General features: G+C 45.5%; 1 protein-coding gene across 2 annotated transcripts in view; it reads right to left on the bottom strand.

The window, feature by feature from the left end:
* The window catches only part of USP48 (ubiquitin specific peptidase 48), a 50602-nt gene extending 36162 nt beyond the window's left edge, over nt 1–14440 (bottom strand). The window contains exons 1-10 of one of the 2 annotated variants that reach the window (XM_075906598.2): nt 14168–14440; nt 13500–13620; nt 12212–12368; nt 10414–10541; nt 8898–9022; nt 8195–8303; nt 6471–6604; nt 6078–6160; nt 5462–5641; nt 2500–2625 (exon numbers count right to left, since the gene is read on the bottom strand). In XM_075906598.2, the coding sequence (XP_075762713.1) occupies nt 2500–2625; nt 5462–5641; nt 6078–6160; nt 6471–6604; nt 8195–8303; nt 8898–9022; nt 10414–10541; nt 12212–12368; nt 13500–13620; nt 14168–14301 (1297 nt within the window). In that variant the 5' untranslated portion in view covers nt 14302–14440. The remainder of the gene's footprint in view (nt 1–2499; nt 2626–5461; nt 5642–6077; nt 6161–6470; nt 6605–8194; nt 8304–8897; nt 9023–10413; nt 10542–12211; nt 12369–13499; nt 13621–14167) is intronic. The other variant, XM_075906599.2, reaches the window with a different exon arrangement.
* Between the last annotated feature and the right edge of the window lie 9098 nt (nt 14441–23538).

Raw genomic sequence — 23538 nt, 5'->3', positions numbered from 1 at the left:
GGGGGATGCACCTTAAGATGCAGCAAGGCATGAAGGAGCTGGTCAAAACTCAAAGGCTTCTAAGACATGTGCAGGGCAGCTGGTGTTTGGGACAAAGGAAGTAGAAGCCATGTGGCAAAAGGAATATAAATGGCATCTTCTCCATTTTGTCTTCATTCCTGCTTCCTACCTCTGGAGTAACCGGTCTATAAAGGAAGCTCTGAACAAAGGACTGAATGATCTAGCCAAGCTGCGGAAGTGTTCTTTCAAGCCTGCAGCCTCATCAGCTCTGCTGGGAATCTGATGAACTCTGAAGTTGTTGTATGTAAGTGACTGACCATTTAACATCTCTTGTCTTTTCTTTCTTTATAATAAACCTTTCGTTTTAGATACCAAAGAGTTAGCTGGAAGCAAGATCCAAACTGGCTGGCCCTTTGGGGTCAGAAGAACCTTTTATGTATGTGAGCAAAGCTTTAAAAGAACTTTTCACTGTACTGGACCTACATGCCAATTGGAAGCCAGAAAGTTGGACTGCACTGAAGAGGGCTGGGGAATTTCTTTTTTGTTGTTGTTTCTTTTTAACCGGCATGGGAGCTCAGAAGCACAGTTTGTGACACGTTGGGAAGATTAACTGCAGAGGTACCCACTTGGGAGTACCTGCTCCGAGCTTGGCATTTTCAGGAATGGCTGCCCCTGGACCAGATGGGGCAAGTGAAGGGCTGCTGATGCAAGTCACAGGGGAGGGTGACCAATGAAATAAAATATGATACTTCAGAAGAAATGGGAAATGTGGGACAGGAATTCACAAGTGAAAGGGGTGGGAAAAGAGGAAAAGTAGGTGAGGGTGTAAACAAAACCGATTCAGTGGCCATTCAACAGTGAAAAGAGGAGAAAGGGGAGAGGACAGTAGACAGCCTACTGCCTTACAGGAGGGGTATAAACAAGGCACAAAATATTTCCTGTGAAGTTTTATTTTACAATTAGCATTTTATTAAAAACTAAGTCAAGTCAGATATTTTCATTTAGATATTTATGCAGTGTCATGATGGGTCTCAGAGAGTGTTCTTAAAATATTTGGGACAGTGTCTACAGTTCAAGACATTCAGGCTGACCCTTTCACTGTTCACTTAGCATTCATAATGACTAGAGACAAGGGGCCATGACTCATGGGACCCTGCTGTCAGTAGGACTTGTTGTGTGGCTCTAGGCAAGTCAATCCATTCTAGAGTCTTACACCATTCCCCAAAACAGTATTAACACCTCCAGAAACACCAATTACAATTTACGTATAGTGCTGTGTTATGTCAAAGGACAATAGATTCCAAATATTATTATTAAAGCTACTCCTCACGTCCCATCTCTCCGAAGTGCTAACATAGGCTATGAATATTTAAGTGAAAAACCCTGAATGGCCTGCACTTTTACATGTTTTATGCCTTTTGTTCACATTAAGAGAAGTAACAATTATTTGCGAAGTTTAGCAACTGAGCCCCTGTCAAACACCAGCACTACCCTACCCATGTTACACTATATACACCACTGGCCTTTTTTAGCCATCATTATGCAGCTTTATGCTTAACCTTTAGACATTTAAAAGAGACTCAGGTTAGAATCATAGAATCATAGGACTGGAAGGGACCTCGAGAGGTCATCGAGTCCAGCCCCCCGCCCTCAAGGCAGGACCAAGCTCCGTCTACACCATCCCTGACAGATGTCTATCTAACCTGTTCTTAAATATCTCCAGAGAGGGAGATTCCACCACCTCCCTTGGCAATTTATTCCAATATTTGTAGGCACTACGTACAAAGCCACCTGGACTGGCCAGCTGGGCATTCTGTGATGATGTGCACTGACTCTGCAGGTAGCAAAGGGATTTAGCACCACACAGCAGGACTTCTCACAGCTATTCTGTTACCAGAGTTCCGGTGGGATCGGGACACCGAGTGGTTAAGGGCGTGAAGTTGTAAACTTGCCCTCATTTATACAGTCACTGTCATTGCCACGGTGGTGGGAGATCCTTTCAGACACTCCACTCGGCAGTGAAGAGCTAATGGGGTAACTTGCCAGTATTCTAAATGTTTTAGTAAGAGAGAGAAGATTGGCCAAAGGGCCCAAACTGCTGCTGAAAGGACAGCACAGTAGGAATGGAAAACAAATGGTTAAGAACTACAACACAAATACATTAAACATAGAGCTAAGGTATGTTTATAGTTCTCCCCCTCTCCCCACACTTTCCTTTTTCCCTAGTGGAAGAATACACTGCAAAACTTAATTGTTTAAAAAAGTTATGTATCTACTTAGCAGGCCAAATAGCAATGAATATCAGTACAGCTGGTGCATGTATCAGGACCAGGAGTGACTGCTTACTGCTGGAGTAACTGTTGGATCATTTAAGGCAAACTTTTACTCTACTGGACTCAGTGCTGCAGAAAGAGGAAGTGCTCGTTTCCCTCTGCAACAGGCCCAAAAAGACTTACAAGGCCTTTCTGAGTCTGGTTTGAAGAGTCAAAGTTCACTTACCTGGGACTTCTGCCGTTACAGATTTTTCCCGTGTTTGCAGTCGGTACACCAACATGTAAGCATTTCGAGAGCAGTGAGTGCCTTTCCCACACTTGGGTTTACGAGTCTGAGATTTAGACGGCTCTGCTGAGGTACAGAAGCCAAAAACTAATGAACATGCATTCCAACATATTTATTCTCCTTTAGTGGGGAAAATTGTGAAACATCTGACTTCAGTTCTTCCCTTACACATACACACTAAACTCCAACCTTGCCAAACTGTTCTCCAAAGCAATGCAGGCAATTTGGCCTGAGTATTATGTACCAAATAACTGTGCCCTATGCTTATCCAGACTGGGATGCAGAGAATTTAAATGCATAAAACAAACGTTTCCTTTCCCCCTGCATGACATCTATAAATATCGAAGTGCAGGACTGGCTCCAAATGCTACCTTGAACTGGGAATTTGGCTAAATACCAACCAACATTTCTGGACCTGTAATTCTACCTTAATCTCAGCCTGTCAAAAAAAGAAAATTTACAAAAATATGCATATTTGCAATTTTAACCACAAAGGTGGAGATTTTATTTACATAAGAGAAAAACCTGCTTATAATCAAACCTTTAATATAGCACATGGAAAACACTATAAGCATATATTGTTATTTCTTGGGAAATTCCAGTATTACAATGATGGGGTCCACAAATGCTTAGCCCTCCAGCTATATATATTTTATTTATAAGTCTGCCCCCTTTCATTCCCGTAGGGCCAGAGTTAGGAGTGTTTCCCTTCAGCAGATCTCTAATACCTGCTGTATGTGTTTGGGATGGCTTCTGTTCTGACAGGAGAAAGAACCTCAAACTCAGGTCTTGGGAGGACCTGGGAAATCACTAACACACTGAACAAAGTTTGTATTTATAAAACTCTTTGCACATGAAAACTCCAAGACCATAAAAATTAATCAACATGTTAACTTTCTGAACACAGGCAGCCCTACTGATTTCTTTGGGGGACCTTGCCTTAATAATGTTTTAACCTGCTGTTACAAGTAAACTAAGGAGTTACCATGAGGCCAACAGAAGATCAAAGAAAACCACTGTTCTATGTTTTGGGATTTGACATGGTTTTGTTGAGGGTCAATTTCATCACTCACACACTAAGGCTATGTCTACACTGCCCTCTCGTGCAAAAAACACCATACGCAAATGAGGCGAAGCGTGGAGTATCGCTGTGCCTCATTTGCAGGGCTTGACAAACTGCGGCAAGAGCTACTTTCCAGCGCCGCACTGCGCATGCGCGCAGCGCCAGTGAATGGGGCGCACGGAGTGACTAGCTGAAATCTACTCGCCATGGGTGAGTAGAATCAGCGATTTGTCGAGCCCTGCTCATTTGCATAATTCATGAGGCTCCGTTTTTGGGCAAGAGGCTTTTGCGCAAAAAGGAGCCGTCTACAAGGCTCCTTTTTGCACAAAACCCCCTCTTGAGCAACAGCCATTCCTCCGTATTTTTTTCAGGAAGAATGGCTCTTGCATAAGATGGGGGTTTTATGCAAAAACGGAGCCTAATTAATTATGCAAATGAGGTGCAGTGATATTCCACGCTTTGCCTCATTTGCATATTTTTGCGCAAGAGGGAGTACTGTAGACATAGCCTAAGAGTGACAAAAGTCACAGCTCTAGTGAGTTCAAGTACATGCTCTTCACAACTAAGTTTACCAGCCACAAGCAGCAAAGCTAAGAAAAATCAGAGTGGTGTGGACATGGAGGAAGTGGGGGAGGGACAGCAGAAGGGGGAGAAAACAGGAGAGCGATCTGAACATTTTTGGGGTTGTTTTCTGAGCTTCTTCTGGAGAAGCCTTAGAACAAGTTATAGATCAGGATTAAAAAAATCCTAAAGTACATGTTTATGGTGCTCGGTCACAAAACTAAGGGCCTTTAAGTTAGTCAGTGTTTTTAAAAAACTTGACTTTGTATAAACACAGTCTCAGCTTTTTGAAAAGGAATTATTCTGCTTGCTTTTTATATGAGAAAAATATGGTCTTACACTTCCCCGGGTTTGTTCGGGCACCAGAATGGAGACTTTTAAATGCTTCTTGCAGTTTTCTGTCTGATCTATAAACAGGTAGGGAGCACTGTGCTGACTCACTGAAGTTACTCACAGACATGGGCCTTTGCAGATCCAAACACTGTTAGTTTAGAGCGCAAAGCTCTGTAACAGCAGCTGCAAGCAAATCAAGCTGAAGCTCTTCAGCAAATTCAGGGAAGTCAAGACCAAAACATACACAGAGGTTTTTGGAAAGGGGAGTGGGAAGAGGGGAAATAAAGTGACAAAAACAATGTCATAGGTTTTGCTCCCAAAAATGTTGTTTTTGAGATTCATGAAAATTTTACAGTCCCCTTTCAAAAAAAAGTTGTTAAAAACTTCTCAGAGGAAGTAAAAATACAAATAGTAACTAAAAATGATCTTGCTGTTTAAAAATAAAGCCCCATTCTGAGTGCTGGTTTGGCAAGAAACAGCTTTGCATACATTTTACTGATATGCAAGTTAACCATTTTTAAAACAAATCATAAGAACACAAGAACAGCCGAAGATCAGACCAAAGGTCCAGCTAGCCCAATGTCCTGTCTGCAGACAGTGGCCAATGCCAGATGCCCCAGAGGGAGTGAACAGAATAGGGAATCATCAAACAATCCCTCTCCCGTCACTCATTCCAGCCTCGTCTAGGTGACACGCATGGTACAGGTCTTTTATAGATTGTAATATGACATGAAGTGAAGTCAATCACCACCAGACCTGTAAGACATTCAACAATCAGATGGGATTGGCGTAAAAATTAACTGCAACTCATCAAGTTGCAATTTCATTAGTTATCCTTATGACTGCAAATTACTCAATATAGGTTATCAGGGCAAACGATTTATCCTCCACGTTTTTGGGGAAAAGAGTTATTTTAAAAGGGCACTCACAACTTAAAGGTTTTACCTAGATCTTCCTCAATCCCCAGTTGTAGTTTCTTCCCCTCCATCTTTTCTATGTCTTCATCATTAAACTTGTACCATTCCCCAGTCTGTGGGTCTTTCACGTGAGCAATGTAGTGACCAGAGTACGCACTCACCCCACGGTGTATAAGGACGGCACTAAGTTCATATACAGAGACGCCATCTAAAAGAGAAGAGGCACCTTTAATCTACAGAAACCCAGGACTTGAACATCTGATACATCTACACAGCAAAAAAGCTCTTCTAAGAACTGTATTAAGACTTTTATACAAGATGTATCCAAAAACCAACATCTTTCCCCCTATAGCACAGACACTGTGCTGTCTGCATTAAGTCACAGATCTGAGTTCAACAATTTGAAAATTTAGGATTTTTTGTTAAAGTACCTAATCTCAACTGCTGGTTTCACAAATGAGGACAAACACCGCTTAAGCATCCCTTCCATTTTAAACAACAAGGTTAAGAGCCACAAGAGACTTATTTGCATACCCATTGTAGATGGCTACAGATAGAGGGCAGGTTCAGGCAAGACACTGATTACTGGAAGCTAATAGCTCTAGTGGTACAATTATTAAATTGATATTTTGTATGTAGTTTACCTTTTTGTTCCATAAAAGGTTCCATATCAAGCAATTCAGAAAAGCCAATATAAGTATTCAACTTTTTCTTATGGCCAGTTTGTCTATTAAAAAAAAAAAAAGTTACAGGACTTAAGTATTCAGTGCAGCAAAGAGTAAACATCTTTTTGAGTATTTAAAATTTTAATTTGCAAACTGTAATGGTATTTTAATAGATGAGATTACTGGGTATTTAAATGAACTTCACAAAAGATAAGTGCACAAATGCTCAAATTCATAACATTTAACTCAATTCAGACTTGAATAGAATCAAGTTGTTTGAAATGAAAGCCAAAACAGAGGAAGATACTACAGGCATTTCTAGGGACCTATATCCTTCCTATGTTTATACCACACACAGGTTAGGCTATTTACCTATCAAACACAAAACGCATCAGCTGCAAGTTGAGTGTACACGGAAGACTAAGCAGCCTGATCTTCCTTGTTGCATTTTGTTTACTCTGACAAGTTTCACAAAAGTAGCGATTGTCTCCTTCTAACTTTTCTTCCTGACCAAGAGAATAAGAAAAGTCAGTACATGTTAGAGTGCAACATTCATCATAGAACACTAGAACTAGAAGAGACCTTGAGTGCAGTCCTCTGCCCTCACGGCAGGCCCAAGCACCCTTAGATCTGGGCTACTTGTCACACTTGTTTGTGGCCCACGGGGCAGTTTGGGTTTACGCGGGGCTCAACACGTGGCCCACAGATGAAATCCTTTGAACACGGGCTCCACTGGGAACACGTTCCACAGTGGCAAAGCGTCTCACAGGCAGGGTGAGCCATAAAAGATGGAAGCAGATGGGCTGGCACAGACAGGTACAGAGAGTTGGTGTTTCTAGCCCCCAGACAGGAGGTGCCAGGAACATGGGGCATTGTGGGAAGTGGCTGCTTAGCCTTGTGGGCAAAGCCTGAGAGGTGCTCAATGGCTCACACTAGCCAAGTTTGGGTCTGGTGCTGCAGCTCGGAAGCCTTGCCTCCGCCCCACATGGAGCGACGGACTCCCACGTGGGGACATCAGCCCTGCTGGCAATCCAGGATGGGGCTCTGGGGCATCTGTTCTTTTTGCCTCGTGTCCGGCCTGACTTGCCCAGCTCCCCGCCCGCTACAGGTTGGAGCGCTCTGTCTTGGAAACTTTTTTTTTTACAGTAAAATCACTCCAAGAAACGCACAGCCTAAAACTTTAAGCTAAACACCCAAAACACTGGTATACAATTTTCTTTTAAAAAAGAAGCATTAAAAATGGCGAAGAAGAGACACTTGTTGAACACAGGGTTTTCAACCCTGTTTGGGAGATAGAATTGGCTTTTGCAGATAAATGGAAAAGCGATGTGTCTTCTTTGTCAAAAGACTATCACTGTGTTAAAGAAAACAAACCTGCAACGATACCATGAATCTTGTCACCCTGAGTTCAAAGACTTGTATCCACCTAACAGCAATTTAAGAAAAACTAAGATACGTTCCTTACTGGAAGAACAACAATATCTCGTATTCAACAAGATATGATCCGTGAGACTTTCACAATTTAAACCTTAAATATCATGAAGTTGTTCTAGTCAAATTTTAAAAATATGCTAAATGATACAGATGATGCTACTGCTTCTCCTGAGCCACCTGAAAATATTTTAGGTTTAAAAAAAAAAAAAAGCCTCTACAGTTGACAAGCCTATGAAGCAAGGAAATGACCAATACAGAGTACTAGGAACTAAAAGCAAACTGAGAAATACACTCTCTTCTTTCTGCTCCAGTCACTTTAGCCAAAATATTTTCAGACAGGTTTGATTTTTTTTAGAGGTCTCTTTAATTGTCACTATACTGCCACTACCACACTCCTCTCTCTCTGACTTCATAAGGAGTTATATGTGAACTAAGAATCCAGGACTGGGCCCACATTTAGGATAGAAAACTCAAGTTGTTACTCTGGTCAACCCCCTTAGTAGATTCAAAGCTCTGACCATTAACTTTGCCGTCACACCTGCTGAGAATTACAGCACTCCCCCCCCCCAAAAAAAAAGGGGTGGGGAGACACTTAATATTAGCAAGGAGATTAATGCTTTGTGGGTGCTACAGAAACAGTATGATTCCATGGGAGTTGGTACCTTAAGAAATTCCGTGATACAGTCTGTCAATTGCTTGTGCCCTTGGATATTTAACTCCAGTTCATAAAATTTGGATATGAGTTTGGACTCTCTGCCACACTGGTTACAGCTAGAATAAAACATGAATTAAGCTAGGTCAGTACAAAGCTTAAACCGTCAGTCATTTAACCATCAGAAAACTTTACCATTCAAGTTCTTCCTCTGATTGTTAAACTAGGAGAGAGACCAGACTAAATGATCTCCAACACACTGGCTACGTCTACACTGGCCCCTTTTCCGGAAGGGGCATGTAAATTTCATGAGTCGTAGTAGGGAAATGCGCGGGGGATTTAAATATCCCCCGCGGCATTTAAATAAAAATGTCCGCCGCTTTTTTCCGGCTTTTAAAAAAGCCGGAAAAGAGCGTCTACACTGGCCCCGATCCTCCGGAAAAAGTGCCCTTTTCCGGAGGATCTTATTCCTACTTTGAAGTACTTTAAAATAAAGAATAACTTTAAAATAACTGAATATTAAGTTTAAACATTTAAGTTACTTCCCTTCTACTACAAATTTAAAGAGAAAGGCTCCTTGAAACTCATACCCTTCTCTTCCCATTCCCCGCTCCCCCCCGAAAAAAAACTTTAATATTTGAAGAAAGGGGACCAGAACAAGAGGGAAACACTGAGCAAGATAGCACCAACAGAGAATCAGATCAACTACTTACACAGTGACATATGCATATTCTCCACAAAACTGCTTTTGGACAATGTTCCGTACATCTGGGTTTTTTTGTTTAGACAAAGTATCCTCTAGCAGTGACATGAATAGCTTTGAAAACTCCTGTGCATCCTAGAACAAAACACCAATACATGTTAATATATTGTAACTCAAAACAGAGTCAGAACCTACCTCTCTAATATACTTGAAATTGTGTCAGCAATGGAGACTCATATACCCATTTTCCATGTAATTTGGTAAGAGGCATGATGAATACAAAGTCAAGAGTGCTAAGAGAAAACTGAACTTGACTAAAAAGGCAGTTTAAGATGTACAACATGAAAATAGCAGCATGACTTAAATTGGGCAGAGTCCTGGTATCTAAGAAGCGTTTGACTTCTGCACTGCAATTTGCAGGATTCTGAACAATAGGAGTGGCTCATTAACTGTACAAATCCCATTGTTCTTATTTAACTCCACATTGTGAGCCGATCTTTTCCCCCACAAAATACTCAAATATCACTGACAGATTTTGGTTTTTTTTTTTTTAAGATAATTTTATATGTTGTAAAAACAGCACACAGTAGGCTGAAGCATATTAATCCTCCTTTGTTAGGGAATGGAGTATCTTTTGCTAGAGATAACACAAGCAGCAGTGGTCACCAAATGAAATTATTATTAGGCACCAGGTTTAAACCAAACAAAAGGAAATATTTATTCACACAACACACACCCAGTCAACCTATACAAGTCGTTGATGCAGTGAAGGTCAAGACTATAACAGGGTTCAAAATAAGAACTAACAAAGTCCAGCAACTGCTATTAGCCAGGACGGGCAGGGAAATACCACCATGCTCTGAATGTCCCTAACATCTGCTTGCCACAAGCTGAGAGTGGATGATCACTTGATGATTCCCTGTACTTTTCATTCCTGTTGAAGCATCTGGCCTTGGCCTCTGGTGGAGGACAGAATACTGGTCTAAATGGGCCATGGGTCTGATCCAGGCTAGGCATTCTTATGTAACAATACTCACTCACTGTTTAACACCATCATTTATCTCCTCAGATAAATGTTTTGCGGCATTTAGTTTTAAAAATCCCAGAACACAGTTGCCAATCTTAATTGTAAAATGACCTCTAGGAAAAAACCATCACCCAAGTGTGGCTCGACTATGGGTTTCTCACACCTCTCTGAAACGCAGCATGGCACTGTCTTGCATTGTCTCAGCAAACAAATACAAATTACGCCTGTTTACAGGATAGCTCAAGTCAAACAACAGAAAAGCAGAAGCACAAGCAAATAAGACAGCATGATTTTAGTCAATTGTTTCAATTTAAGTTTAGCGTTAAGTTCCTCAGGGTGTAAACCACCACAGCTCCAACGAAATCTACCAAACAATACCAATTTATACCTACTGACAATCCAGTCCACAGGCTTTTATGCTCTGGTACAGGACAAATATTCCACTATGCCCAATTTGTTCAAAAGGAAAGCTCATCAAGTTTAAATATCTCAAGAATACCTGTTGTTGTCCTGTATCCAAGCCTAGTGCTTTAACAAACCCGGAGGGATCGATATATCTTCTATTACTGTTCTGTAACAACGCAAACAAGTACTGAAGATGTTCACAAATTGTCCGGGGTTCATAATCTATTGAAAAAAATGCTCAAATTAGTGTTCAGCAAGTATTTTTTTTCCTCAGAAAAAATAAAGGAGAAAATTAAAGCCATTCCAAGTAGAGTAAGTTTCAGAGGTATCCATGTTAGTCTGTTTCAGCAAAAAACAAAGAGTCCAGTGGCACCCTAAAGATTAACAATTTTAAGACATAAGCTTTTGTGAGTTGCAACTCAATTCATTAGACTCCCATCAATGTATCCCTACCAGCTGTTTCTTTTCTTTCACTTCATGCACCTAATGGAGTGCGATGCAACTCACAAAAGCTTTTGCCATAATAAAATTGTTAGTCTGTAAGGTGCCACTAGACTTCTTGTTGTTTTAGGGAGGAAAGTTACTTTTTGCTAGTCAATGGACAAAACTTTTAACATACATCTTGATGTTAAAAATCCAAGCTGTTCATGTTTACAGATCAGATTATAAACTGTCATGACATCTAAAATGGGTTAAATTAGAAATCAAAGTCACAGCACTAAAAAGACAGGTTTTCCCATTTTAGACTGTGCTACTTTTCCCAAAGTACCACAGCCAACTGTCAGTAAGAGGAGAATGCCCTACAGATATTAGTTAAGTGTATAAAAGAAGTTATCAAAGTTTTCCACAGTATTTTGTTGCTTTCAAGCACCCCATCTGAGTAACTCAACTTCATTTGATAGAGACATGCTAAAATTAGCATAGCACAGAAAATGGCCAGATATTCATTTTATTTGGTTTAAGCAGCCTGGTAAGACATGTATTACAATGCAATAATCCATGGTGAACAATAGAAAGCCGAGAACCATTAAGCCATGTTACCTGCAAAGCACACCTAGAGCATGCTAAACAAAAAATATGGGTCACTGATAATCTGGGGCGCAAAGTCGAAAGCATTATTCTGGCACCAACAGTGGTCAATGCCAGATTTTTCTATGTAATTTCCTTTATGTCGTATTGATGTTCTCTCATTAAGTTTGCGTACGGGGGGAAACTTCTTTCTAATCCAAATCAATTCGGCTACATCTACACCGGCAGCTTCTTGTGGAAGAACAGTCGTTCTTCCGCAAAAACTTGCTGGCTGTTTACACTGCACAAGCGTTCTTCCGGAAGTAAATTTACAGTATAGCGTTGTAAAACAGGGCTTCTTCCGGGAGAGTGATTCCTCTCCCCCCCGAGGAATAAGCCCTCTTGCACAAGAGCTCTTCCAGAAGAGAGCAGTGTAGACCGGCAACATGAATTTCTTGCGCAAGAAGCCCCTATGGTTAAAATGACCATCAGAGCTTTCTTGCGGAAGAGAGCGTCTACATTGCCATGGATGCTCTTGAGCAAAAGCACGTGGCACTGTAGACACTCTCTTGTGGAAGAGTTTTTGTACAAGAACTCTTGCGCAAAAGCATTCTTACGCAAGAAGCTGACAGTGTAAACATAGCCTTCCTGATAGAACAATGTTTTAAAACATGAGAATTTAGATTTCTTCTAGCTTTTCCTCTCTATTCGCTTTGCTATTGCTTACGTTTCACTGTATAAAGCAGATAATGATTTCGCACCATGAGGTTAACAAAATTTAATAGCAGCTCATTTGAATACACTGAGCTTCTCTATAGATAACAAAAGCAACTTTTGCTTATAACAAGACAAAGACTTCGGAGATGCTGTGACCTTCTACTAACCTCTGTCTTTTGGGATGCCTTCACCAGTGACATATTCACTGCAGGTGCTTGGACACAAGTAAAGTGCCTGACGAAGCTCCAAGTTAAGAAACCACATCTGCAAGAAAGTGTTGACGTAGCACGTGGCTCCAAGGTTTGTTAGGCCTACAAAAGCGTTCTAACGTAAAACAGAAAACATTATATGAAATAATTCCTGCTGTAAAAGGAGCGATTAATAAAACTGACTATCAGTTAGGCTCTTTCTACACAACTGCTTTTAGCGAGTACGTATCTAGTTATTGGCACCGGCGCTGCAAGTTTAAGAAGTTTTCCTTCAAGCTTCTCAGTCTCCAACACTATAAATCCAATCAAGATGGTGTCACCAAATTGACAACTGTTCATCTGTAATTCTGCTTACCTGCACAGATCATCTGATTCCATTTATACTGGTATCATCTTATCGGATAGTTGAGTAGTGGTGGTCCCCGTCCCCCCAACACCGTCTCCGTAGGGGAGGAAGAGCAGGCACGAGCTGGGAATCAGCTGATTCATGGCTAGCACCCAGTCCCACATGCTGGGCCTCTGCTTTTTAAATGTACTAAGAGCTGCCAGTTTCCCCCCTTATCAACTAGCCAAGGGAAGTTCGATCAACTAGTCAATTAGTTGATTAAACGCAATTTAACATCCCTAATTTATACTTCTCGGTCCTGTTTCCTAACTCTGAAGGAAAGCATTACAAACTTCTCATCCTCTTTGGCTATCCCTTATACTTAGAATGTAGAGAACTCTCTCCAGTCTGCTCATCAAGGAAACTGAATGCTCTATGGCACAGAGGCACTGAAAGAGGGGCTCAGATGGGGAATCAACAGGTAGTGCTTCAACTCTTTGAAAGCTAAGGGAATTCAAGACTGATGCTATGGAGCTGAAATCCAGCAGTAGGAATCCAGTCATTATGGTGTTCTTTGAGGAAACTGTCTCTGAGGGGTAGCCATGTTAGTCTGTAACTTTAAAAGCAATGAGTAGCCCTCTTAGAGGCTAACAAATATATACAGAATCATGACCTTTTGCAGGTAAGACCCACTCAACTCATCTGAAGAAGTGGGTTTTGCCCATGAAAACTCATGATATTGTGTATATATATTTTTAAATCTAAGGTGCCACAGGACTACTCTTTTTTTATTTGAGGAAGATGGTTCTTCAATACTGACCGCTGATGGACAAACACTTCAGCGCATATGTAAACTCAACTGGAAAAGCATTTGCCAAAGCAGAGCTACAGTTTGAATGACAACAAATGAGTTTCTTTTACCTTTTTCCTGCGTTCAGAGTTTGGATCGTCAATATTGTGAAAGCTATTTTCATCAATCTCTCCCAGCCACACATGCTCCCCGATCCCCACCAAGCAGTTCGGGTTCCCTCTGCAGTTCCTTCTGCAAATACAGTGAGGAGACACTGACAGGCAGTGCCCTGCTGCCCATGTGTGATGGGTGCAGGACCAGGGGCAGCTCTTAGCCAGGAAAGGGGAGGAGCTGATGGAACAAGCCGGGGGAATAGGAGAGAGATCTATAAAAAAACATCCTGACGGGTGTGGAAAACGTGAGTAAGGGGAAGTTACTGACCAGTTCCCACACCACGAGGAGAGGGCACCCAGTGATGTGAACACTTCAAAGGAACAAAAGGAAGTTTTGTGGTTGACTTGCGGAACTCCTCGCCGGAGGATGCCGGGAAGCCCAGGACTTGGCCAGGGTTTCAAGGGCGCTACATGCTCTTGGCCGGGATGCCTCGCCGGTTCCGGGTTCTCCTCCCGAGGCGGGGGAGGGGCGGCTGGGCAGGCGGTGCGTTCCACAGGGGGCGGGGCCGGGAAAGGGGGCGGGGCCGGGCTGGCCCACCGCGCGCGGCTCCGGGGGCGCTGGCCGGGCCGAACCATTCCGCGGGGGGGTGGGGGGCGCGCGGCGGCCGTTGCGGGCGGGGCGGTACCTGCACACGCCGCGCTGGCAGGGCTCCAGGCCGATGCGATAGGCCGCCTCGACGTGCTCCTGCGTCACGGCCTCGGGCGGCACGGTCTGGGCCCAGCGCCAGGCCGCCTTCTCCAGCTGCAGCCGCGGGGCCATGGCCCGGCCCGGCCCGCCGCCCCCCGCGCCACGCGGCCGTTACGCGCGCGCCCGCCGCCCCTCCCCCGCTCAGCCCGGCCGGCGGCTCCGCGGCGGCGCGCCTGGCTCCGGCCTCTCGGGCCCACGGCGGGCAGGGGCTGCGCCGACGCGGTGACGACATGAAGCGGCCGTACGGGGACTGGTGACGTGGAGCGCGCGGCGGGGAGGGGGCGGGGCCTGCCGCCGGGAGCGGGGGCGGGGCCTAGTTAAAGGGCCAGGCAGCCTGACTCCCCACCCGCCGCCAGCTCGGGGCGTGGCGTCACCTGAGAGGGGCGGGGCCGCCCCAGCACGCGCCGCCCCTCCCCGGGCAGGCTCGGGTCACGTGGCGCCCCCCCCCGCCAGTGTCGCGCAGACAAAGGGCAGCCGGGCTGCGCTCCCCTGTGCGGGGGGGGGGCTCGGCCCCGCCCCCTTTGCTCCACTGGCCCCACCCCGCCCTCTGCTCCCCGTGTGGCGGGCGGGGGCCGCGCCCCTTGCTGCCCCCCCCCGCCCGGGGAGCCCGCCCCCCCCGCTCTGCACGGTGCTGCGAGGTGCGAGTCGCGCCCCGTCACGCTGCCGCACAGGAGCGAGCCCCACGTGCGGGGGGGGGGGGGGCGCACAGCTGCGGAGAGCCCTGTGCCCAGCCCCACATCTGCAGAACTCCCCAGGACGGGGGATCCCCTGGGCGGACCGAAGCAGGGGGCCCTTGCTGACTTGCTGCTGGGCCACGCGGCCACGAAACATCCCCGTGGCCTTCGCTCTTGGGGGAACGGACACGGTTCTGCAGACACTTTACATGCGCATCAGGAGCATCAGCGCTTAGTCAGGCTGCAGAGGGGCAGGTGTAGGCTGGAGATTAGGAACAACGATTTCCCTAGGCGGGTGGGGACGCGCTGGGCTGGGTTCCCGAGGGAGGGGTGGAATCTCCATCCCTAGAGGTTGTAAAGCCCTGGCTGGGATGATTGAGTTGGGTTGGTCCTGCTTTGGGCAGGGGGCTGGACTCGGTGACTCCTGAGGTCTCTGCCAGCCCTGGGATTCTATGAGTGCTAGAACATAAGAACGGCCATACAATGGTCAGCAAGCCCTGTATCCTGTCTGTCTTCCAACAGTGGCCTACATGTTTATGAGCGTGTCTCTGGGTGTGACTGAACTATCTGAACCGCACAAGGCATTGCAAAAACTGTACTATAGCGTAATAGCTTCAAAACCTCATTGTACTTGGTACAGCCGCATGACATCTTAGTCACACTAAAATTGCTGCACTGTTTAGTTTTATGAGCACAACTCTCTCCTGTTTATAAACACTGGTTTGGTGGGTTGGGTGTTTTGTTTTGTTGTTGTTTTTTTCTTACAGAGCCATACAGTTACTCTGATGGTAGTTCTGATATGACTTTAAAGAAACACATCTCTAGTTTGCACAATTTGAAGTGTGAGGGGAGCCAAGCCTGTTTCAAGGAACCACATTAGTAAATAGCCGCTGCTTGGTAACGATGATTTCCAGTGCTACTGGGAGTTAAGTTGCTACAAGTAATGTGAAATTAATCATAGGCTGCTTCTAGACTGGCAAGTTTTTCCGCAAAAGCAACTGCTTTTGCAGTTAAACTTGTCAGCTGTCTACACTGGCTGCTTGAATTTCCTCAAGAACACTGACGATCTCATGTAAGATTGTCAGTGTTCTTGCGGAAATGCTATGCTGCTCCCATTCGGCCAAAAGCCCTCTTGCACAAAAGCCCTCTTGCACAAACAGCGGCTGAATCTGGACGCCAGTTCTGACTTACATACAGATTCAACTTAAGAACCCCAGGCATCCCCAAGTCAGCTGCTGCTGAAACTGATCAGCGGCTGATTCCGGGAAGCCCAGGGCAGGGGCTTCCTGTAGTCAGCCGCTGGTCAGTTTCAGCAGCGGCTGACTTGGGGACGCCTGGGGCAGAGCAGCTGGGGTGGTCCAGTAGCGCCGCCGCTCCTCGGCGCTACTGGACCAACCCAGCAGCACCCAAGCTGCTCTGCCCCAGGCGTCCTGATTCAGCCACTGCTGAAACTGACCAGCAGTGGCTGAATCAGGATGCCTGGGGCAGAGCAGCTGGGGTGCTGCCGGGTTGGTCCAGTAGCGCCCAGAGCGGCGCTACAGGACCAACCGGCAGTGCCCCAGCTGCTGTACCACAGGCGTCCGGAGCAAAGCCGCGGAGCACGGGGGCAGCGGGACAGCCCAGACACACCGTGGCTGTCCTGCTGCCCTCGGGCTCTGCGGCTTTGCTCTGCTTTGCTCCCCCTCTCCCTGGTCTGCAGAGCAAAGCGGCGGAACACGCGGGCAGCAGACAGCCCAGACACATCTGGGAAGAACTCTCTTTGAAGCAGCATTAAGAAAGGCAAGGTGATGACTAATTGGCTGCATGAGAGGGATAAATAGCATAGATCCAGATTGGCAGAAGCCCGGCTCCACCCTCTCCCATCTAACTCACCTGACCAGTGCAGTTAGGGGGAGCAACTTTTGGTAACAACAAGATGGGGTGTACTTGTGTGTGTGTGAGAGTGCATGAGTGTAATAAATATTGATTGATCCATGTATGTTCAATAAATGTGGCGTGTTGCCTTATCCCTCAGAAAAAGATCCCGGGTGCTTCTTTTAAGCACAACAAAAAGACAGGAAACAAGGGGCAGGAATAAATGGTCAGTTTTCCGAATGGAGAGAGGTAATTAGTGGGGTCCCCCAAGGGCCTGTCCTGGGACCCATCCTATTCAACTTATTTAAAAATAATGTAGAGAAAGGGGTAAACTGTGAGGCAGTAAAATTTGCAGATACTAAACTGTTCAATAGTGATAGAAATGTAGCCGTGTTAGTCTGGTGTAGCTGAAACAAAATACAGGACTATGTAGCACTTTAAAGACTAACAAGATGGTTTTCTGAAATTTGATTTGTCCTTTTCGTATGTGTTCACTTTTTTTTTAATTGTATTCTTTGGTATATATGGTTGTGACTATTTTCTTCCACTATTTGAGCTGAGGAAGTGGGTCTGGCTCACGAAAGCTCATCACCTAATAAACCATCTTGTTAGTCTTTAAAGTGCTACATAGTCCTGCATTTTGTTTAAACTGTTCAAGACAGTTAAGACCAAAGCAGACTGTGAAGAGCTTCAAAAAGATTTCACCAAACTAAGTGACTGCTTAATAAAATGGCAAATGAAATGTAATGGTGATAAATGTAAAGTAATACACATTGGAAAAAATAATCCCAACTAGACATACACTAATGGGGACTAATTTAGCTACAACTCCTCAAGAGAGAGCTCTTGGAGTCATTGTGGATAGTTCTCTGAAAATATCCACTCATTGTGCAGCGGCAGAAAAAAAAGCAAATAGAATGTTAGGAGTCTTTAAAAAAGGGATAGAAAATAAGACAGAGAACATCTCATTGCATCTCTATAAAACCATGGTACGCCCACATCTTGAATACTGCATACAGATGTGGTCGCCTCATCTCCAAAAAGATCTCTTGGCATTGGAAAAGGTTCAGAAAAGGGCAACAAAAATGCTGAGGGGTTTGGAACGGCTCCCTTATGAAGAGAGATTAAAAAGACTGGGATTTTTCATCTTAGAAAAGAGGAGACTAAGGGGGGATATGATAGAGGTCTATAAAATCATGACTGGTGCAGAAAAAGTGAATAAGGAAAAGTTATTTACTTGTTCCCACAATATAAGAACTAGGGGTCACCAAATGAAATTAATAGGCAGCAGTTTCAAAACAAACTAAAGGAAGTTTTTCTTCACTCAGCACACAGTCAACCTGTGGAACTCCTTGCCAGAAGATGTGGTGAAGACTAGGACTTTACCAGAGTTCAAAAAAGAGCTAGCTAGATTCATGGAGGTTAGGTCCATCAATGGCTATTAGCCAGGCTGGGTAGGGTGGTGTCCCTGGCCTCTGTTTGTCTGGAAATGGACGACAGGAGAGGGATCGTGTGAGGATTACCTGTTGTGTTCCCTCCCTCTGGGGCATCTGGTACCGGCCACTGTCAGCAAACAGGATACTGGGCTAGATGACCTTTGGTCTGACCGTTCTTGGCTGTTCTTATGAAGGGACCTCGAGAGGTCATCAAGTCCAGGCCCCTGCTCTTGCAGCAGGACCCAGCACCATCTAGTTCATCCCTGACAGGTGTCTGTCCAACCTGCTCTTAAGTATCTCCAGTGCTGGAGATTCCACAACCTCCCTGGGCAATTTATTCCAGCGTTTAACCACCCTGACAGGCAGGAGTTTTTCCTAATGTCCAACCTCAACCTCCCTTGCTGAAATTTAAGTTCCTTTGCAGACAACAGAGTTTTATAATGTTTTATGTAAAGTGCTTCATGGGTAGTATGAGAATGAATGTTAAAGAACTGTAACTCTGCTGGTTGCCCTTCTCTGGTTAGCAGGGAAAGCCAGGCTAGGCCCATAATAACCATCCATCAAGCAAATTGATGTCAAGAGAGAAAGAGATCAGAAGGATTCTTGTGAATTAACATGATCACACTGCTGCTCTTAAGTGTAATTAGACTGTAGGTTGTGTGATAAAGAAAATATAATGAATGAATTAAAAGTTTGTAGTAGTAGAAGCTTTGCATTAGGAGTTAGGTTGATACCTTTTGTATGAACAATTGTGTCCCTTTTCCCGTGTGTGGCATGATTGTCTAGTTGCTGCGGAGGGGGAGGGAATGGAATGTGAGTGTTTGGAGAGAAAACAACTTGTAGGCCGAACAGTTTCAGAGTCCAGACAGGGAAGAAGGGAGGGGCTGGAAGACTCAGAGGCGTCACGGTACCATAAATTGGGTCCGATACAAAGCAAACCGACAGAGGACATATGAGCGGCCTTGGAGTGTTAAGAAGCAAGCGCTGTTACAAACAAGACAGCCTTGAAATAACACTGGGAAGGAGACACCAACATACGGATGTCAGAGTAAAGAGTAACTCCCAGATAAACAGATATTAAGCAGAACAGATGGTGATTGATTAAGAGCTAATGAAGCAAAAGGCATAGACCTGAATGGCAGAAAAGTCCTATAAAAGATGGAGTGTCTAGCACGGATCTCCGGGTCTCGTCTTGTCAACATCAGAGCGTCAGTCCGGATCGAAGCAAAATGCAGGACAATGTAGCACTTTAAAGACTAACAAGATGGTTTATTAGATGATGAGCTTTCGTGGGCCAGACCCACTTCCCGTTTTTCCGACAAAACTTGAGGAACGTCCACACAGCAATTGCGTTCTTCCGCAAGAAAATCGAAAGAACAGAGGGTTTTTCTGGCATTGGTAATCCTCATTCTAGGAGGAAGAAGCCTGTTTGTGAAAGAGCTCTTTTGCAAAAAGGCGTGTGTGGACGGGGAAGAGGAGTTCTTTCGGAAGAAGAGGGAAGAGGACAAAGCACAGATGCGCTGGTGGCCACTCCGTCCATAGCAATCACAGCTGAAATGCGAGCGAGTGTCCAATCAGGGTGGACGCTCTCTTTCGAAAATCAGATCGCTTTTTCCATGCACTTTGGCAGTGTGGACGCTCTTTTTCGGAAAAAGTTTTTTCGGAAGAGATCTTCCGAAAAAAGCTCCTTCCGAAAGGAGCCTGCAGTCTAGACGTAGCCTAAATGCAGCGTATTGCCTTTTCCCCTGAAAAGCAGGGGCGGATGAGAGTGCTGCAGGGCCCTGGGCAGCGAAATTTCACAGGGCCCCTCCTTTGACACAGCGCATGTGCGGGGCCTCGCCCTGCCCTAAATCCACCGCTGCTGAAAGGGATCCAGTGTGCTTCTTATAAGCATAACACATTGCTTCTTGTCCTATCCTCAGAGGTTAAGGAGAATAATTTTTCTCCCATCTCCTTGTAACATCTTCTTAGGTACTTGAAAGCTGCTCTCATGTCCCCTCTCAATCTTCTCTTTTCCAAACTAAACAAGCCCAGTTCTTTTGGTCTTCTCTCAGGGTATGTCTACACTACCCTGCTAGTTCGAACTAGCGGGGTAATGTAGGCATACCGCACTTGCAAATGAAGCCCGGGATTTGAATTTCCCGGGCTTCATTTGCATAAGCCGGGCGCCGCCATTTTTAAATCCTGGCTGCTTCGAACCCCGTGCAGCGCGGCTACACGTGGCTCGGAGTAGCTAGTTCGGACTAGGCTTCCTAATCCAAACTAGCTGTATTCCTCATTCCACGAGGAGTACAGCTAGTTCGGATTAGGAAGCCTAATCCGAACTAGCTACTCCGTGCCGCGTGTAGCCGCGCGGCACGGGGTTCGAACTAGCCGGCATTTAAAAATGGCGGCGCCCGGCTTATGCAAATGAAGCCCGGGAAATTCAAATCCCGGGCTTCATTTGCAAGTGCGGTATGCCTACATTACCCTCCTAGTTCGAATTAGGAGGGTAGTGTAGACATACTCTCACAGGGCATGTTTTCTAGGCCTTTAATTATTTTTGTTGCTCTTTCTGGACCCTCTCCTATTTCTCCACGACTTTCTTGAAATGTGGTGCCCATAGAACTGGACACACTACTCCAACTGAGGCCTAATCAGCGCAGAGGAGGGCAGAAGAATGACTTCTCGTGTCTTGCTCACAACACTCTTGTTAGTACCTCCCAGAATCAGGTTTGCTTCTTTTTTTGCAACAGTGTCACACTGTTGACTCATATTTAGGTTGTGGTCTGCTATGACCTCCAGATCCCTTTCTGCAGTATCCTTCCCAGATAGTCACTTCCCAGTCTGTGTGTGTGGGACGGATTGTTCCTTCCTAAGTGGAGCACTTTGCATTTGTCCTTATTAAACTTCATCCTCAGGCAGAAGGGGTGGGGCGAGGATACTTCCCTGCTTCCCCACTCACGGACCATGATTGGCCTAGGGGTGGGAGAACAGCTGAAGTCTTTGCCTCCCCCCCAGAAGTTCCCCCTTGGTGCCCATGCCCCTGGCGGTGGGAGGAGACTTTGCACGCTCCCCCTTTTGCCCCCAGGCCTGGCAGGGTGGAGGAAACGTTGTGCTCTAATTGGCCTGGGGGCGGGGGGCAGCAGGACTTCTGCGGCCCGGATCAACCCGCTTGGCGGGCTGGATCTGGCTCACAGAAGCCCTTTTGCCCACACCTGGTCTAGGTAACCACATCTACCTCATCCCCCTTATTCACAAGCCTTGTGACTCTAGCAAAAGGAGCTGTCAGGTTCAGTTGTTCTCATAGATCCATGCTGTTACTTCTCTCATTTTCTTCCAGGTGTTTGCAGGTAGATTCCTTCATTATTTGCTCCATTATCTTCCCTGGCACAGAAGTTAAGCTGACTGGTCTGTGGTTTCCTTGGTTATTCTTATTCCCCCTTTTATAGATGGGCACTAGATTTGCCCTTGTCCAGTCTTCTGGACTCTCTCCCAACTTCCATGACTTTTCAAAGATGATGGCTAAAGGCTCAGATACCTCCTCTATTAGCTCCTTGAGTATTCTCGGATGCATTTCGTCAGGCCCTGGACACCTGCAGACATCTAACATTTCTAAGTCATTTTTAACTTGTTCTTTTCCTATTTTAAAATCTGAACTGACCCCATTTTCACTAGCATCTAGTTATGCCAGCCGGCCGTGTCTGCAGAACGCTCTCTTTCCACCCTTGGATGAGGAGGAAGGTTCAGTAAGGCAGAAAATGGCAGGATTTAAAGACGACTTTTCCATCTTAAATCAGACACCTTTCTAATAATAACAGTACCTAGAGGGTGTGTCTAGACTACATGCCTCCGTCGACAGAGGCATGTAGATTAGACAGATCGGCAGAGGGAAATGAAGCCGCGATTTAAATAATCGCGGCTTCATTTAAATTTAAATGGCTGCCCCGCTCTGCCGATCAGCTGTTTGTCGGCAGAGCGGGGCAGTCTAGACGTTCCCCTGTCGACAGAAAACCCTTTTGTCGACTGCCCCGTTATGCCTCGTGGGATGAGGTTTACCGGGAGGTCGACAAAAGGGTTTTCTGTCGACAGGGGAACGTCTAGACTGACCCGCTCTGCCGACAAACAGCTGATCGGCAGAGCGGGGCAGCCATTTAAATTTAAATGAAGCCGCGATTATTTAAATCGCGGCTTCATTTCCCTCTGCCGATCTGTCTAATCTACATGCCTCTGTCGACGGAGGCATGTAGTCTAGACACACCCAGAGAGAGGCTGTGTGCATGACAGACCAGTCAAGTCCCTCTACTGCTGCCTGCTAGGCGAGATGTCCATGGTGTGGCAGGGGCCAGTGCTTTCTGCAGCTGGCGACACAGTGCCCTGCTTTAGGTTCTCCAGATCCAAGAGTGTGAGCGATATCAAATAATTATCACATTTTGCAGAGCAGGTGCTGAAAACAAATGTTTCGCAAGTGAAGGTGCTGTACCAGGCTGCCACGTTTGGACGTGCAGGAAGCCAGTTCTTACTTGTTCAAAGCAGTTCGTCTTGGCAACTTCTTCCAGCAAGAACTGGAAAGGAGCGAACTGACTGCCCAAGCCAGAGATGTTCTTAGAAAGCTCCTCGAATATATCTCGCCACTGCTGAGCGCTGGCCTCATGTGCCTACTCAGCTCAATGGCTAAGCAAAGAAAACGACTTTTTAGCCCAAGAGACATTATAATCTGATGTCAGATCAGGTGCTCTGTGCATTAGCCATCAGCTCATTTGTTTTCATGCTTGACTGGAAAGCCAGTGGAGGAATAATTGAGCTCTTTGTTTTACGGTTTGGAAAAAAGATCACGATTAGAACGGATGCGGTGTCCTCCGACTCACGCGCTGCATTGCCAGCTGAGATCACGTGCACCACCTAGTCCACGTTCTCTGGCTTGTTCAGCTGAGGCAGATCCTTGGCCTTCTCTTCTCAACCCTTTTCTAAGTACTTGACGACTCCCCTTGATTTCTCTACTGTGTGTTTTAGATGATTATTTACCAATTGCATTTTCTGTGAACCAAGACTATTAACACACACGTTATTTCTGAATCAAGTCGCCGAGTTCCTCTCCCCTCCCCCCCGTTAAAACGAATTGAACCTTCATTCTTTTGCTGGACTGTTTGGCTGTGTCTACACTGGCGTGATCTTGCACAAAAACTCTTTAGCACAAGAGTTCTTGAGTTAAAGTAGTTGCACAAGAGAGTGTCTACACTGGCATGTGCTTTTCCACATACACACACACACACGCACACATACTCTACCGATGGAAATTCACAGCCATCACGGGGATGGACACCCCATTCCCATGAACCCCCCTGCCCTGCTCTGAACAGCTCAGC

This window comes from Pelodiscus sinensis, chromosome 24, assembly GCF_052426305.1.
Source record: "Pelodiscus sinensis isolate ZL-2025 chromosome 24, ASM5242630v1, whole genome shotgun sequence".
NCBI lineage: Eukaryota > Metazoa > Chordata > Testudines > Trionychidae > Pelodiscus > Pelodiscus sinensis.
Note: the sequence above shows the minus strand (reverse complement) of the source record. Positions and strands in the feature narration are given on the sequence as shown.